General features: G+C 43.7%; 1 protein-coding gene across 1 annotated transcript in view; it reads left to right on the forward strand.

Moving 5' to 3' along the window:
* Positions 1-18,348, forward strand: part of LOC310771230 (intermembrane lipid transfer protein VPS13C-like) — a gene marked incomplete at its 5' end in the record, with an annotated part of 51,215 nt that extends 32,867 nt beyond the window's left edge. The window contains 7 exons of the mRNA XM_083663886.1: positions 2,005-2,050; positions 4,434-4,557; positions 10,791-10,905; positions 15,409-15,497; positions 16,395-16,518; positions 17,100-17,183; positions 17,637-18,348. Coding sequence (XP_083520012.1) covers positions 2,005-2,050; positions 4,434-4,557; positions 10,791-10,905; positions 15,409-15,497; positions 16,395-16,518; positions 17,100-17,183; positions 17,637-17,738 — 684 coding nt within the window. The remainder of the gene's footprint in view (positions 1-2,004; positions 2,051-4,433; positions 4,558-10,790; positions 10,906-15,408; positions 15,498-16,394; positions 16,519-17,099; positions 17,184-17,636) is intronic.
* Positions 18,349-18,574: the final 226 nt, after the last annotated feature.

Below are 18,574 nucleotides of genomic sequence, written 5' to 3' on the forward strand. Positions count from 1 at the left end.
TGAGAATCCCGGGCCACTTACTGATACTTATGCTTGAATTAACCCACTCATATTCTGGTTTATTTCAAGAAAAACATTTCGGCTAGTGGAAATTATAGTTGGCTGGTAACTTTAAAATCTAGCAGCCATATTGGCAGGTGGTCAAAGAAGTTAATTTCAAGCCCTCAGAGCAGGTGGTGACATAGGAGTGAGTGAGAAAAGGATAAAATATTGGTGGTTAAGACTGAATAATGACATCACAACTGTTAATTTAAAATTAGTTATTCCTCTAAACCTGGCTTCAAATGCACCAAATTTTTCGTGCTGGCGCCGTTCGGCCCTCAGCAAAACCTGGTAGCGAGGACATTTTTTGTGGCCCTCTCTATCATCAAAGCTGCCCATCCATGGGTTACGGCATGACAATATTTGTTCGGCCCCCGGCAACAATCTGGGTTTCTCATGTGGCCCCCCATGAAAAATAGTTGCTCATATGTGTTATATATGAGCCCTTATCATTTTAGTCAGCCCCTGTGTTAAGGGCTTGCACAGGGGCGGAGCGGGATTCGATCCGCCGACCTCCCGCGTCCAAAACAGCTGACTGAAGCTCAGTGAAATGTACTTTGTGTGACTGTGGATAAAGTTTTTGTGAGCTTCAGTCAGCTCGTACATACAGGAGCGTGACCCCATTGACCTTGCATTGGTTTTTGCCCTTTTTTTCCCAGCAGTTTGAAAAAGTAGAGGTAAAATGGACAGAGTTCTCTCAGGAGATTGCTGATGTCAGCAATCTCCAACCAATCATAATTAGATATGGGCATGCAGCATGGACATAAACACTGAGGGGTTGTTGTGTCCATGGTTTTTGCACCTGGTTTTATAATAGCTGTGAAAGTTTTTTAGACTCATTTGGGTGGGTAATTAATGTGATCAGCTGTGATATCCTATAAAAAAGAGAGATATTTGAGAGTGGATTGCCAGAGTCTTTAACCATTAACACATTAACACATTCACTGCCGTCGACGAGTTAACTCGTCAAACAGAAACCAACCGTTGACTGCCGTCGACGAGTTAACTCGTCAAAAAAAAAAAAAAATTGACGGTGGGACGTGGATCAAACCCTTTTACATCTCCTATAAAAATATGGGAGCTATTGAATGTGTATAACCTATTTTACCGACCCATTAAGTGGCGACAGTGCTCTCCAGATTAGAGAAAGTCGAGTAAAAACAGCAGGAAAAAGCGTGAGGAAACCATTCTCATGAGAATGGTTTGGCGAAAACGCTTTCGCGCTGGGAGCTGGCGCACAACGGTGGGGGATTCCAAAAATAGACTCTGGGTGCAACACACTTTGAAACACGCAGCAGAAAGCCCAGAATCGCACGCAGCTTCATCCCAGCTCACAACCGAAACCCCAGAAACGAGCGAGCCCGATCCAGACTCGCCCGACGAGCGGCCGCCAGGCAGCACAGACAGGCAGCAGAGACTCGCCTGTGACACACGCTGCAGAGCCACCAGAGACACACCCACGGAGGGAGGAGTTTGCGGGGTGCTGTGGGGGTGCTGTTATATTGGAGGAAATTACTGTTCAGAACTATTGTTTAGATGTCTGATGTCTCACTGATGCCAAAAATAAATGGTTAAAGTGACTGTTCTGCCTGTTCTATCGAATTTCACAAAAATGCATTTATCTCAGCTTTCCTTCTCAGACGCTGAAACCATGCTGTATTCAACTGCTATTGCCTACATAACAGAACATGATAAAAACTAACTCTTTTAGACAGAGAAAGCACACATTCTATTAGTTCTTTTGAGATATTTTGTGTTCACAAAGTCCTAGCAGAAAATAATCCTCGGCTCTTGAAAGATGAGCCAGAATCCTCAAAAAAACCCATTGGCAGAAGCTACCTACTGTATTGGATAAACTGTTGGCAGTGAATGTGTTAAGTCTGATGCATTGGTTCACACACAGAGATAATTGGCTGTGTTTGCTGATTGGTCTCAAACTCACCGCCTCTCGTCTCCCCGCAGGGCATGGTGGGCGGAGTCACAGGCATCATCACCAAACCGGTGGAGGGTAAGTTTCCTCACGACACACTGAGCTGGAGGGTCTGCTCAACTGACCTGCTGATGGGTGAGCGCGAAGCGTGCTAGATATGAGCACACAACCTAGAAATGACCATGCGAAGCGCGCAATATTTCTAGTAGACTCTATAGTTTACTCTATAGAGTTGACTGGGTGAGTGCAGGGTGTTTGTGATGGTGATGAGTTGACTGAGTGAGTGCAGGGTGTTTGTGATGGTGATGAGTTGACTGAGTGAGTGCAGGGTGTTTGTGATGGTGATGAGTTGACTGAGTGAGTGCAGGGTGTTTGTGATGGTGATGAGTTGACTGAGTGAGTGCAGGGTGTTTGTGATGGTGATGAGTTGACTAAGTGAGTGCAGGGTGTTTGTGATGGTGATGAGTTGACTGGGTGAGTGCAGGGTGTTTGTGATGGTGATGAGTTGACTGAGTGAGTGCAGGGTGTTTGTGATGGTGATGAGTTGACTGAGTGAGTGCAGGGTGTTTGTGATGGTGATGAGTTGACTGAGTGAGTGCAGGGTGTTTGTGATGGTGATGAGTTGACTGAGTGAGTGCAGGGTGTTTGTGATGGTGATGAGTTGACTGGGTGAGTGCAGGGTGTTTGTGATGGTGATGAGTTGACTGGGTGAGTGCAGGGTGTTTGTGATGGTGATGAGTTGACTGAGTGAGTGCAGGGTGTTTGTGATGGTGATGAGTTGACTGGGTGAGTGCAGGGTGTTTGTGATGGTGATGAGTTGACTGGGTGAGTGCAGGGTGTTTGTGATGGTGATGAGTTGACTGATTGAGTGCAGGGTGTTTGTGATGGTGATGAGTTGACTGATTGAGTGCAGGGTGTTTGTGATGGTGATGAGTTGACTCGGTGAGTGCAGGGTGTTTGTGATGGTGATGAGTTGACTGAGTGAGTGCAGGGTGTTTGTGATGGTGATGAGTTGACTGATTGAGTGCAGGGTGTTTGTGATGGTGATGAGTTGACTGATTGAGTGCAGGGTGTTTGTGATGGTGATGAGTTGACTGATTGAGTGCAGGGTGTTTGTGATGGTGATGAGTTGACTCGGTGAGTGCAGGGTGTTTGTGATGGTGATGAGTTGACTGAGTGAGTGCAGGGTGTTTGTGATGGTGATGAGTTGACTGATTGAGTGCAGGGTGTTTGTGATGGTGATGAGTTGACTGATTGAGTGCAGGGTGTTTGTGATGAGTTGACTGAGTGAGTGCAGGGTGTTTGTGATGAGTTGACTGAGTGAGTGCAGGGTGTTTGTGATGGTGATGAGTTGACTGATTGAGTGCAGGGTGTTTGTGATGGTGATGAGTTGACTGATTGAGTGCAGGGTGTTTGTGATGGTGATGAGTTGACTGAGTGAGTGCAGGGTGTTTGTGATGGTGATGAGTTGACTGAGTGAGTGCAGGGTGTTTGTGATGGTGATGAGTTGACTGAGTGAGTGCAGGGTGTTTGTGATGGTGATGAGTTGACTGAGTGAGTGCAGGGTGTTTGTGATGGTGATGAGTTGACTGAGTGAGTGCAGGGTGTTTGTGATGGTGATGAGTTGACTGATTGAGTGCAGGGTGTTTGTGATGGTGATGAGTTGACTGGGTGAGTGCAGGGTGTTTGTGATGGTGATGAGTTGACTGATTGAGTGCAGGGTGTTTGTGATGGTGATGAGTTGACTGAGTGAGTGCAGTGTGTTTGTGATGGTGATGAGTTGACTGGGTGAGTGCAGGGTGTTTGTGATGAGTTGACTGAGTGAGTGCAGGGTGTTTGTGATGGTGATGAGTTGACTGGGTGAGTGCAGGGTGTTTGTGATGGTGATGAGTTGACTGAGTGAGTGCAGGGTGTTTGTGATGGTGATGAGTTGACTGAGTGAGTGCAGGGTGTTTGTGATGGTGATGAGTTGACTGGGTGAGTGCAGTGTGTTTGTGATGGTGATGAGTTGACTGATTGAGTGCAGGGTGTTTGTGATGGTGATGAGTTGACTGAGTGAGTGCAGTGTGTTTGTGATGGTGATGAGTTGACTGGGTGAGTGCAGGGTGTTTGTGAAGGTGATGAGTTGACTGGGTGAGTGCAGGGTGTTTGTGATGGTGATGAGTTGACTGGGTGAGTGCAGGGTGTTTGTGATGAGTTGACTGAGTGAGTGCAGGGTGTTTGTGATGGTGATGAGTTGACTGGGTGAGTGCAGGGTGTTTGTGAAGGTGATGAGTTGACTGAGTGAGTGCAGGGTGTTTGTGATGGTGATGAGTTGACTGGGTGAGTGCAGGGTGTTTGTGATGGTGATGAGTTGACTGATTGAGTGCAGGGTGTTTGTGATGGTGATGACTTGACTGATTGAGTGCAGGGTGTTTGTGATGGTGATGAGTTGACTGATTGAGTTGCTGTGTGGCTGCAGGGGCGAAGAAGGAAGGAGCGGCCGGCTTCTTTAAGGGCATCGGGAAGGGTCTGGTGGGGGTGGTGGCCCGGCCCACTGGCGGCATCGTGGACATGGCCAGCTCCACCTTCCAGGGCATCCAGAGGTACGAAACAAGCGCTCCTTAAGACTTCCTTTACTTCAGTTAATGTGTCATTTTAATTTCTGTGTTTTGGTGGTAATACCGTATTTCCTCTAATATTGGCCCCTGACCTTTTATTTACCTCAACTTCAACTACTGTTTTTTTAGAAGCAGGCTTATATTAGAGACAGACATCGGGAGAGACCATAGAACATTCCACTCGGACCAAAACTTAAAAAAACTACATTGAAAAAATATTTTCTTTAAATCTGCAATTCTTTTACGTTTTGGTCTGAGTGAAATGTTATGTGGTCTCTCATGTTCCTAAATATATCTGTACCGTTTGGTTTGAACAAGTAAAAAAAAAATTATAAGCATTTTACGAAATGTCTAAGGGAAAATAAATGGCGGATGAAAATCTCTGGTACAGTGCTGAAGCAGGAAGTAGGCGGTCACTTTGCCTCTATATCATCGTGTCCTGCACTCACGTACACAAGCATAATGCACGAGTGTTGCAGCAGGGACTATGGTAGTCCGTACACAGTTTTTATCGTACGTTGGCTTGATAAATGAGGGTTCAGGAGTTTACTGTATTCACTGTTGTTTTTTTCCTTTGTTTTTTACCCGCCTGTGTTTGGGGCCGGCCAGTATCAGTGACCAGGCTTTTAATCGACTATTAGAGGAAATATGGTATTTAAATATTTTTGCAGTGTTTTGTGTGAATTTCTTTAAATCCATCTTCTTTAACATAGCAACGCGGTGCTCATTCTGTTTGTTGTATTTTGTGTTGAACATGTCATGTAGTGTAACGTGCTAACCATGTTGTCTCCTCTGTTCTGATTCTTGTGCGCTGTCTAATTTTGACATTCTGCTTGTGTTTTTTTGTCTCATAAGTTAATGCCTGGGACTTTTTTTGTTTGTTTGTTGTTGTTGTTTTGTTGTTGTGTGAGTATTTGAAGGAATGTCCACTCATTCATAGCTACTGCTATTAAAGCAGCGCTCCTTAATCACTAAACACACAGAGGAAACACTGCTGTGCCAGCAGGAAAATGCACAGCTCCTCAGTTCAGTATCAAAATAAAAGCCCTAAAGATTGAGATCAGCTTTAAAATGCATTTCATATTGAGGTTAAACTAGGGCTGCACCATAAGCAAAAACAGAAAACGTATTGCTCTTATATTGACAGGTATTGTGATTGGATATGAATCAAGATTTTAGCGGGAATGCAATTTTTTTGCATTTTCACTGAAATATATAAATGATGATGGGATTTTTACTGAGGTCTGTACCCAACAAGCATGTTCCCTTGCCTCTGGAGAATATGATTTGTAGGCCAGGGTATCAGTGGCGTGTCCAGGCCATTTTGACTGGGGTGGCCCAGGTGGGGCACAGACTCAAGCACGGGTGGCACTGAGTGCGGCATTTAGGAAGGATGTAGACAGGTTTTCCCTCGCCAAAATGTAGCCTAAATCTGGGGCGATATTTACCCCCCTTGCTAACAGGCTAGAATGACATGCTTGGTAGTAATGGACGCCTTAGATCTTCTAGTTTAATATGATGCCAGTATCTTTACTGTAGCTTTAAAATTGGGCCTGCCACAGCCTCTAGAAATACAGTCATGTCGGCCACAGATGCCAGCACCCTCAGGATTTTGGGGTGGCCAATTAGATTTCAGGGGTGGCCAATTAGATTTCAGGGGTGGCCAGTGCCACTCCCTAGAAACGCCCCTCCAGGGTATCTCTGTCTGTAGCGCCACAATGCTTCATTTAATGGTATGTTGTGACACATTTATCAAACGGCAACTACTCCTGCGATTTGGATATCGATTAGATTAATTGTGCAGCCCTCGTTTACCTGTATGTCAGATTGAGGAGAGCAGCTTTAAACTGTATGTCAGACTGCAGTTTTGCTAGGAAGCGTGCTGGCATGAGGTGTTTTTCCCCCGCAGGTCGCAGACAAGACAGGTAAGTGTCTGCATTGTGTAGAACCTGAAGGACTTCCATCCATCGTGTGTTTCCATACTGAACCACTACTGTGCTCAGTGAGCGGCCAGAGAGAAGTGACTGGATTAACACTCCACCTTCACACACACCTGTCCATCACTCTAACGCTGCCAGTAACCCCGCCCTCACACACACCTCTCCATCACTCTTAACGCTGCCAGTAACCCCGCCCTCACACACACCTCTCCATCACTCTAACCCCGCCCCCCTGAGTAACCCTGCCCCCCTTGCCATGCTGCAGCATTGTGAGTTGAACAGACCCGACCTGAGGAAAGAGCCGACAGTACCGCTCCTTCACTACAGACACAGCGTGCGTTCAGACGCCTTCTGCACATTAGCATGTTTGAGTTCGCTCCTTCTCATCGTTTTCAGCATGTTGACAGGATCAGCGCTCTCCTCTGCCAAAGTGATGCATCTCACATTTTTACAAGCTCTCTGTGTTTGAAACGGAAACGGAATTGTATCGAATTTCGGACACGTAATTTCCAGTGTTTACCAACATTGTTATACAGAGTTCCCAACTGAAAGATAATTTACATAAGTTCTTACACGTTTATTAATAACGATAACAATAGTAATAATAAGAATTGATTGGATTTATATAGCGCCTTTCTAGACACTCAAAATGCTTCACATATCAGGGGAGGGAAGGGAGGGAACTCAACTCATCCACCACCAATGTGTAACACCACCCTGCCTAGGTCTCAAATTTCATAAGTATCTATAGCCTACACATTTAAGAATATCAAACACTAACTTATTAACTTCGTCACGGACAACATCCCACATTGGGCGACAGTGGAGAGATTCGGTATTGGCTGGTAGATTTATGGAAAAATAAGAGCTTTGAGTACATAGCCTGCACTTCTTAAAAGTATCTGTAACATTGTAAAGGTAGAGGAAGGGTTTATTAATATTGAGTATATGAATACACGACACAGTGGGAAGTAAGTGTCCGGAATTGGATACGAATTTTGAATCTTCATAATAAATGTGCTATCATCCAATTGTAGAGACTGGAAGAAAATCAAGGTCAAAGTGATATTAAACTTTACAATAGATAGATTGAGGATTGTTAATTTCTGACACACTTAAGTGAAAACTGTACACTGTAAAATATATTTGGTATATGATTGTGATTTTTTTGGGTCATATGCTATCTGGAATTGGATGCCGTGCATCGTCCAATAAACAATAAGCATGAGTAACGGACAAACAAACATGGAAGATGAGCTTGTGCTACCATTTCAATGATCATCACGACATGAATGTAAAAAAAAAACAAGGCAATGGGGGCTAGCTGTGTGTTTATGATTTCAGCAATAAGGTAGTTTTTAAGAACTTGTAAACACTGAACAGTGTCTGCAAGCTAGGCTAATGCTAGCAAAGTTAAGCCTCAAACGCATCTCAGTTGTTTGCAGTGCGCTTTGCTTTGTAAACATGTGCAAAAGGTGTCATCTGAACGCACCCACACCGTATATACTTCCTAAACATTTCAAATGTATGAATCATGTAGAAAAGCTTAGTCTTAAAGTCACATAGAACACCAAACATTCATCCAAGCCCTGCCTCCTCTCTCCTCGTCTGTTCTCTCCTCAGAGATTGGCTGACTGACTGAATGAGCGCATGGCACGGCCATGCAGAGTTTGGAGTGCTTCTTCTACCATAACTGTTGACCAATCAGAACATATCTAAATAGTAACACACTTTTTGTCCACCAGTCATAGTGCCAAGTTCATTCCAAAGTTCACTTCAACTTCAACTCATTCAATACAGTTAAAGTGCAGAGCTGAAGCTGAAGTTTTTTCTCTATAAAATACATTTAAAACCAATGTAACCTCTAACAATGATTTTGCAAAGTACCGAAGGCATGTTGAAGATGAAAAATGGCAGCTTGTGTAGAATGTGAAAAGCAATAAAGAATAGTGTCATCTGCATAGAGGTTGACATCTCAGGCTCTCGAAGACGTTGCAACAGCATCAATCAATCAATCAATCAATCAATCAATCAATCAGTTTAATACATGTCCCAGAAGGGCACTTTGGTTCACATCAGGCAGTAGTGGATTTATAGGAAGACATTTAGGTGTGAGGAGGTTTAGGTTAATTTCCTTAAAACATTACTCTTGCCTATTGCAGCTTTGAAGTTGGATTTTAGGCAACATTATATAGTTGATTAATGCAGGTGTCAGTTTGATTAAAAACCCAATCAGTACCTTCAGCTGTTTGTGGAGCTAAATCAGACAGTAGGTCTGGATCATGTCTCTTAACCCTGAAAGACCAAGACCGCCGGCCACGGCTAAAATAGATATTGTTCTAAAATCTTCTGACCTGCTAATCATGCTTTAAAAAGTCAGGTAAAGTTCAGCAGGTAAAGTTAATCAGCTTTTCAGCGGTATCACATATGTCAACTTTTAATGCACCCACACACTCACCTCACGTCACCCCAAAAGACACCCCCCCCCCCCCATCGCCCCGCCTCCACAGTACTGGAGACCCATCCGTCATGTAATCTGCATCCTTTACTGTGACCACTCGCTGGATTCTGGATAACCTGATGAACTTACTGTTCCATGCTTTCACTGTAGAGGTAACATAAGGTGAGATGTTCCAGCAAACATTTGACTGCAACTCGCCCGTTTGGCCTTTACATAGTTTGCTTTGTTTGAGTTTGGTCCCTCTGAGTTGGAGAATGCGGCTGCTTGTGGCATCTCGCTCAGCGCTGCCTGGTGGCTGCTTGTGGCACCTCACTCAGCGCTGCCTGGTGGCTGCTTGTGGCACCTCGCTCAGCGCTGCCTGGTGGCTGCTTGTGGCACCTCGCTCAGCGCTCCCTGGTGGCTGCTTGTGGCACCTCGCTCAGCGCTGCCTGGTGGCTGCTTGTGGCACCTCGCTCAGCGCTGCCTGGTGGCTGCTTGTGGCACCTCGCTCAGCGCTGCCTGCACGCTCTGACAAAGCATCTTCCTTTGCAAAGAGATGTTCTGCATCGGTTGCTTCATGTTCTCTCTGAATGTCTAAAGTCCTCATGAGCTTGAGATTATTATAGGTAATAACTAACGCATAATTAACGCATTTTGGTCCTTAGTGTTATTGTGAGTTTCCATTATTATAGGTAATAACTAACGCATATTTAACGCATTTTGGTCCTTAGTGTTATTGTGAGTTTCCATGGTAACTTACTGTAGATGTTTGTAACCTGTTACAAAATCCATTGTATATTAAAAAAAAAAGAAAATAACCGCCTCGTAGTTTATGCCTCTATCAACAAGTCAAGTTGCAGTTAACATGTCTGTCCAGATGACTAAAATATACTGTAGATGTCACAGTGAAGTTGAGCTTAAAAAGTCATCATTTCATCCTATTTAGACATTTGGGTGAAATTTGGTCATAATTAGCTTATGGCCAAAAAGGGTCTTTTGTGAGGTCACAGTGACCTTGACCTTTGACCACTAAATTGTAACCAGTTCATCCTTGAGTCCAAGTGGATATTTGTGCCAAATGTGCAAAATTCCCTCAAGGTGTTCCTGAGATATCACGTTCACGAGAATGGATGGATCCCGAAAGCAGCATCACACAGCTGGCAGCAGCAGTGATGTGTGAAGGCAGAAAACAAACTGTTTTTGTCAAGCTGACTTGCTAAATTCTCCAGTCACTTTCCTTATTTAAAGGACTTTGCTCATTTCCAACCAGCTTCGTGTCATTACAGTGTGGCTAGTATTATGCAGATGAACATTGTTTACCTTCTCTGCATGTTTCTTGCACCGAGAAGATCTCCGTTCATCTGCCTGCAGAAACTCCGCCCCTGCCAGTTGGTAAGGTTGGTTAAGGTTGGTTAAGGCTTTTCATTCAGCCTTAACACTCGTTAAGGCTCTCCATGTGATTCTCCAGTGGATGAACGCATACAGAAAAAAGACTAATAACAAATCTGCAGTTCAAACAACTGCCCTCGAGCAGAACATCTGTTCACCTCCGTGCCTGAGAATGAAGATGGAGGGAAGTTACATATTGTTCATCTACGTAAACCCACATTGTAACGATACAAAGCTGGTTGAAAATTGGCAAAGTCCTCCTTTAAGTTGCCAGCCAGATCTTTAAAGCAGAGTAGAAAACTGCCTGCTCGTAGGCTCCACCATCAAACTGAGGGCAGAGCCACTGTCATTAGGCTGACATACGTGTGTGTGTGTGTGTGTGTGTGTGTGTGTGTGTGTGCGTGCGTGTGTGTGTGTGCGTGCGTGTGTGTGCGTGTGTGTGTGGTCAGGGCGGCGGAGTCGACAGAGGAAGTGACCAAGCTGCGGCCGGTCAGGCTGATCAGGGAGGACGGCGTCATCAGACCGTACGACCAGACCGAGTCGCAGGGCTTCGACCTGTTCCAGGTGAGTTAACTGTAACCCTTAACGGGGGTTAACCCTTAAGGGGGCATGTCTGTAAAGGCGAGACTTGTGGGTACCCATAGAACCCATTTTCATTCAGATATCTTGAGGTCAGAGGTCAAGGGACCCCTTTGAAAATGGCCATGCTGGTTTTTCCTTGCGAAACTTAGCCTAACTTTAGAGCATTATTTAGCCCCTTCCTGACAACATGTCATGACCATTGGATGCCCTGACAGGTCTTCTTGTTTCAGATGATAGAAGTATCTTCACTCTGGCTTTAAACCTGAGCTCTCTACAGCCTCTGAAACACACGAGGAGAAGAGGATTTATTCAAGGGTTGTAGTGCTGCACACCATGTGTGACACAAACTCTGTGATGTTACATCTGTGATTCCACAATGCAACTGATTAAACAACAAGTTCACTTTTTTGCACAAAACATTTCTAAACGAGTGTGAAACCACACAGTACAGCTCGAGTCTGTTTTAATGGTGCTTTTCCACCACTGGCTCGACTCAACTCTACTCTACTTTGTTTTTACATACAGGTACATACATTTATTACCTGGTAGTTTTTTTGGGGTAACAACTCCGTCGAGGTTCTAAGCAAGCTGAGGTGAGACCAAAAGGTGAGGTGAAAACACTGCAGACTGCTGATTGGAGAGAATTGTCATCATTGCGCGACACGAGATATCCTGCACAAAAACCTGCCATATTTAAATAGCCAGGCTACTGTAGCGGCTGCAATTCCTTTCCACTGACTACTTTTTTCTACCATAATCATACGACTTTTACTTAATAGCAAACCGCAAAACTACGCCGTGGTCAATTTGTCTGTTTCCTACTGTTAGCACTGTGCGTCTGTCTGTTTCCTGCTGTTATCTCTGTGCGTCTGTCTGTTTCCTACTGTTAGTGCTGTGTGTCTGTCTGTTTCCTGTCTGTCAGTGCTGTGCGTCTGTCTGTTTCCTGCTGTCAGCACTGTGTGTCTGTCTGTTTCCTGTCTGTCAGTGCTGTGTGTCTGTCTGTTCCCTGTCTGTCAGTGCTGTGCGTCTGTCTGTTTCCTGCTGTCAGCACTGTGTGTCTGTCTGTTTCCTGTCTGTCAGTGCTGTGTGTCTGTCTGTTTCCTGTCTGTCAGTGCTGTGCGTCTGTCTGTTTCCTGCTGTCAGCTGTGTGTCTGTCTGTTTCCTGTGTGTCAGCTGTGCGTCTGTCTGTTTCCTGTCTGTCAGTGCTGTGTGTCTGTCTGTTTCCTGTCTGTCAGTGCTGTGTGTCTGTCTGTTTCCTGTCTGTCAGTGCTGTGGGTCTGTCTGTCTGTCAGTGCTGTGTGTCTGTCTGTTTCCTGTCTGTCAGTGCTGTGGGTCTGTCTGTTTCCTGTCTGTCAGTGCTGTGCGTCTGTCAGTTTGCAGCCTATAATCTCTTTCTTCTCTGTTTCTCTTCTATGCAGCATGATGAGGAATAGAAGGCTTCAGTTCTAAACTGTATTTCAAATCTTTTAATGCTGTTTGTGTCTCAGACCAGTCCTGTCTCAAAATGCTACCTGGATTTATTTAATCTGTATAAACGTGTGTGGCAGAGTTTTGCTTTTGTAAACTAATAAATGTATCTATCAATTATTGTGTAATTCAGGTTTCTTTGCATGCCAAAGTAAATATCTTGTCATTCGATACCTCAAAGCATTTTTTTAAATCAGTGGATAGATTTTTTTCTGTAACTTTTTTAATTAAACGTTGTTTTTTTTTTTTTTTAACAATTATTTGTGAAGCACTCTAGGATGCTATGTTTAAAACCATTTATAATTTAGATTCTATCCAAAACTACAATGGCAGGTTGTGGAAAATATTTTACTATAAACACAGAAATGAATTAAGGTGTCTGCTGTAGAACGTAGCAATATTTTTGTAAAAGGTTTGTAGCATCACCTTTTAAACCATTGCTTTCATACTGTGTGTATATAAATATATATATATATAACTATATAAATGTGATCTTCATCCTGTGAACATGATGCAGTTTGTGAATTGCATATAAACTGATAAACTTCATGCAAATGAGGCCTTCCTGTCCCTAGCATGACATCACTTAGCAGGACTCACTGTAGTATTTGTGCATTACTTTAACCCATTGATACCCGATGCAGCATTTGTGTGTGTATCCCTTTAAGACTTAAAGGGATAGACACACAAATGAGGGCTATACACGCAAATGCTGCATCAGGTATCAATGGGTTAACCCTTTGGTTGCCTTAAAGTCCACGGATGTAGACGTGTGTTTGTGTCCTTCAGTGTGAAGTGTGTGATGTGTGTTCAAACCTGATGAATAAACAGATCTTCCTTATTCATAGTTTTCACTTTGTCACTGTAACTAGTGTTTCTCAACAGGGGCAGTACTGCCCCCTAGCAGACGTTCGGTGAATGTCAGGCGGCGCTGGAAGCAATATTTTTGAAAGGGGGGCGTTGAGGTAACCTCGCAAGCAAGCTGGATTCCCTCGCGAGATTTGCGAGAGAATGGTAATACCGCCTCCATCTGGCAATGTCAGGTTAGCGTTGAGGTGTCCGTGGGGAGCATTTGTTTCAGGCCAGTTTACGCCAAAGATTCGCAACGAGACGAGTTGAAACTTGCAACTACTACAGAAGAAATGTGGTCTGCCACATTGTAAAATCTGTATAGCTTCATGCTGCTTTCACAGGAACGGGACATCAGAGTATCAACTATAAAATGTCGCCAACATGGCGTTTATGTGTCAACTCAGGAAAATGGATGCTCACTTCCTGTTGAAAGCATTCATTTATCCTGAGGATAATGCGGTGTCATCGCCATGGTTACAAACAAGAGGGCTATTCCGCTGTTTGAATCTATTTTGAGGAGGTAGAAGAAGAAGTAGGAGGAAGAGCACAACAACAAATGAGAGATAGCCATCAGCAGAACTTTACAGACCAAAAATCTGCTTAAACGCATTAAAAGCATGTTTACTCTACATCCCCCAAGGCTCCAACTTACAACCTTAGCCACCAATGGCAAGTTGTGATCAAGTTGAGCAAATTGGGAAGTGGGAAAATCAGAGGAAGCTTCACACTATGACTTGGCCAACCACCAGGGTGCAGTATAACCCTTGGTTCACACCAGGCGCTATGCAGAAGCAGCGCTTAACAGAAGCTGAGTGCCACGCTAAACCGCTCACACCAGAAGCACTCTTTTCCTCAGCGCCTCGCTCAGCTTCATGCCTGGCAGCTCAGGTGCAGTGCGCTCTACGCTTGAAAAATAGAACTAGAAATAGAAGAATAGAAGCTGAAACTATCGCTTCAGCGTAGCTTCGGCGTATGGTGTGAACAAGGGCTAACAGCTGTCCATGCATTTACAGGCAGGTTTCAAACTAGTGTCAAATATTCAGTATTCAAGACAAAGTTCTGACAATTTGCATACATCATCTATACAACATAAGAGATGTCTGTCATTTGTTTGTACAAAGATTGATTGCTCCATAAATGGAAAAAGTGATGTTTAAAAATGCTCTATTTCCATTGACTGCAATAGTATACATGAGGGCAGAATATAAAATACTGTCAAAAATTCTGGAATTTTACACACTTCATCTACCGTGCTAGCAGAGTTTTGTAAAAGAAAAGAAAAGTCATGAACATTAAAGATTTATTTAGCGAGAATTTGTAGTCACTGAGTGCGTTTACATGCACACCAATAAACTGATAACTGTGAGTAATCAGTTTATGGCAATAATCTGATTTCTGCGTTTACATGCACTTTAATAATCCGACAATAGGAAAAACCTGGGTTTACATGATTCAGTCAATTAGTCGGATTTCTCTCCAGAAGGCGGCGGTAATTCAACTTGTACATGCGCAGATGTATAAACCCACAAGAAACCTGATACGCTGTATACATGCACTGAAAAGACAGGTTATTGGCCAAAAACCTAGGTATGTTTATCGGTTTATTCATAACCCGATAACGGCCATAAGCGGATAAAGCTTATCGGTGTATGCTGTTTACATGACCATTTGAATAATCAGGTAACTCCAGAAATCCGCTAATAAACTGTTTATTGTCTGCATGTAAACGCACTCACTGTTTACAGTATTATCTTCAGTTCAACACTTTGCTGCACTGTGGACTCAATCTTTGATCATTCAAAAGATCTGGACGGGTCGTTCTTTAGAAGACGGTCTGAAGATACTTTCCCAAAAGTTTGGTGTTAATTGAACAAAAAATGTGGGAGGAGATAGGCAATCTTACTCGGGGACAGAACAAAAACAATCGTCGTTCCCAGTGTGAAAACGCCTTAAATGAGTCGAAGGAAATGAAATCATGGTAGATTGGTAGTGAGTGAGTGAGTGAGTGAGTGAGTGAGTGAGTGAGTGAGTGCGTGAGTGCGTGCACTCTGACATCCTGACATCCTGTGTGTGTGTGTGTGTGTGTGTGTGTGTGTGTGTGTGTGTGTGTGTGTGTGTGTGTGTGTGTGTGTGTGTGTGTGTGTGTGTGTGCGTGTGTGTGTGCAGCGGTCAGAGAAGCAGCTGGAGGGCGAGGTGTTCAGAGGTCACTGTGAGTACCCCGGACACAGAAAGACCAACATCATCGTCACCAACAGGTAGGAGACACTTTACGTAATGTAATACATTACTTTTAGTAACTCAGTAATATAACTTATTACCAATAGGATTTCAGTAATATTATACCAGACCAGTTACTTCGTCAAGTAACACAAGTTACAAATTGAGTTACTTTTTTTTTTAATGAAAGCACTGTCATTTCCTAATCAAAGTGTGTGTTTTTATGTAAATAACCACTATAGATGACAATAACAAAGGAAAAAGATAACATTTAGAATATTTTGGACGTTTACACTGACTTCAAGATGCTTGAAATTCTTTTTCGGGATGTTCCCAGGCGACGATGTCATTCTGCTACTGCTGTTATTACAGTGAAAGTAATGCAAAAGTTGTGTAATAAGTAACCAGTTACTCTCCACAGGCAGTAATATTGTAAAGTAACTTATTACTTTCAAATGAAAGTAACTAGTAATATGTAGTATAGTACATTTTGAAAGTAACTTGCACAACACTGTTGGCAAGGTTGAGCCAGTTCTCCTTTGCCTTCACAAGCGTCTCTGATGAGCTGGTTAACCACATCCATCCAGGCATGTCTGCACTGAGAAGCAGATACTCTGGCCGCCGTCGGGGTACTTAACTTAACTTAACTATGCTGAAGAATATTTCGCCCAGAGCCACGAGATGGTTCTAAAACTGCTCAGTGGATTGTGAATTATATTCCTTCGGAATCCACATTCCCTCAGTACATCTCCACCGGTTCACCACCCTGCTCCTGTGTCAGATCACCCTCGAGATCTTCCACAGAACTATTTGATATCTCCGTCTAGGCGTCGACCCATAAACCCTTGAGTTTTGGGCTGGTTTGCTGTTGAAGTGTTTTTTATTGTTGTCTGTCATAACGTTTTTGTTATTGTTGTTTTCTGTCTGTCCCCCAGGAGAGTTCTGTGTGTGAAGGAGATGGACTTTGTGGGACATTTCTGTAAGGAGTGGGAGTGTCTGTTTGAGAACTTCTACAGACCTCCGGCTGTGAGCGGGTCTGACCTGAAGATCTACTGCAAGGTACACACACAAACCCATACACACTGATCTGAGCTGTGCATCATGTGCCCTGTCGCTGTCCCAGCTGTAGATGTGAGTCGTGCTGCGCGAGCCTAAATGTTGTACAGCACAGACGCCCCTTTAGCCATTAGCTCACTGCCACAGCTTAATGTGTATCTTCAGTTAGAAATGTAAATGTAATCATCTCACACGTAAATAGCAATCAGGTTGATGACTCACTAGCCAACTATAGCTTTAATGTTGCCATGGCCATTTTATATTCATTCATAATGTTAGTGAGTTGGCTAGCTAACTGATGTAGCAAACAAACCCAGCATGTTTCACATCTGCCAAAGTGGTGATAAATATAATTCCATAACTGGATATTACTTTCCAATCATATATGTTCACCAATGTTAACTTAGCAGGAGCCAAAACCTAAAATGTTCTGTGTGTGACTCACATGGGGCAGTGACACACCAAGCCTCTGTCTGTCAGACACATAGAGTTTAACTTCTCTGTAACAATCCTGTCAGTTTGTGTTATTAGAATTGTCTTTTTCAGCGTTTCTATTGATTTCTGTTGCTGTTTTATTCTGTCAGGAGCAACAGAAACTGAAAATCCCCAAGAGAGACGGACAGGAGCCAGTGAGGACCGTCCATCTGAAAGACCCCCCCGCTGCCCAGGTGTGTGTGCGTTAGCGGTGTCACCATTTCAATTCTAAATCGAAAATTGATCGAAATGGGTGTTCCAATTTCGATCATCGAAATTGAAACAAGCAAAATTGCAATTCTCCCTGTGTTTTTTTCTCTTTCTACCACCGCCTACTTGCATGCGTCTGAAGAAAAACAAAACAAAACAAACAACATTTTAATGAGGACACAGCGTAGATGCTAGTTAACGAGATGCTAGTTAACGAGCTCAGCGCTAGCCTGCAGCTACATGATGAAACCACAGAAGTGGGAAACCCTCCTGCTAGTGCCGTCGTCAGGGTCTTTCTTTCTGAGTTTACACCCCGAATATAATCTCTGTGTGTGTGTGTGTGTGCGTGTGTGTGTCATGCGTGTGTGTGTCTGCGTGTGCGTGTGTGTGTGTGCGTGTGTGTGTGTGCGTGCGCGTGCGTGCGTGTGTGTGTGTAGAAGCTGCAGGAGGTGATCTCGGACGCCCAGGTGGCACGGCAGCAGCACCAGATGTCGAGGCAGAAGTCTCAACGTTTCCTCAAAACCTCCAACAAGCCCTGAAGAAGCAGAAGGATCGTACATATTCTATTATGTTCCATATCTTTACATTGGACCATTTTCATGGTGTGTCTCTGCCTCTTCATGTTTCTGCACTAAGATGTCAAGAGTTTTATTTGTGTTGACTGTTTGATTTGAAGAGATTTTCTATTTAGCTTCCTATGAAGATTACAGAGTCCTATAATCTGCTGCAGTCAGAGAACAGCGAGTCCAAACTGTTGAGTTGGTGTTTATGTTTACAGAACGTGTAACAAAGCTGTTCTCCAAAATGAAAAAAATGATTGTCAAGATGTATTGGGTTGTATTTAGCTTAGTCTCGCTGGCGAGCCTCCACTCCCTCCCGTGAGAGGAGTCTGGCTGCAAAACTGTTGGAAGCTATTTTCCAAGGGCACTGCCGCTAAGCACCGCCCATCGCAATTCCACAATGGTGACCAGCGCTGCCAGACTCCTCTCCCGGAAGGGAGGGGAGGCTGGCCAGCGAGACTATTAGCTAAACTTGATTTTATGGGTAAATGTCTGATAGCAATTGAACTTTGGAGGCTTAAAATATCAAGAGTTGAATATGAAATGTAACCTGGGTAATTTTCTATAAAGTCATTTTATTAAGTCTGCTGCACCTGTGAGTCTTGGTTGTTTCAGCTGCTCTTGTGCTTGGTGAGCATCTCTGTCAAAAAACAAGCTGCTGGAAAATATCGAGATAGATCCGATGATTTGGAAGAAATAACTACAGTAAATAGTTTGGGCGAGATCTAAAAGCTGACAATTATGTGTGTGTGTCTGAGAGTGAGTGAGTGAAAGAGACAGAAGGATTAATCACAAATACTTAAACAACATAATTC

The sequence above is a fragment of the Poromitra crassiceps genome, assembly GCF_964638095.1.
Source record: "Poromitra crassiceps genome assembly, contig: HAP1_SCAFFOLD_451, whole genome shotgun sequence".
Lineage (NCBI taxonomy): Eukaryota > Metazoa > Chordata > Actinopteri > Beryciformes > Melamphaidae > Poromitra > Poromitra crassiceps.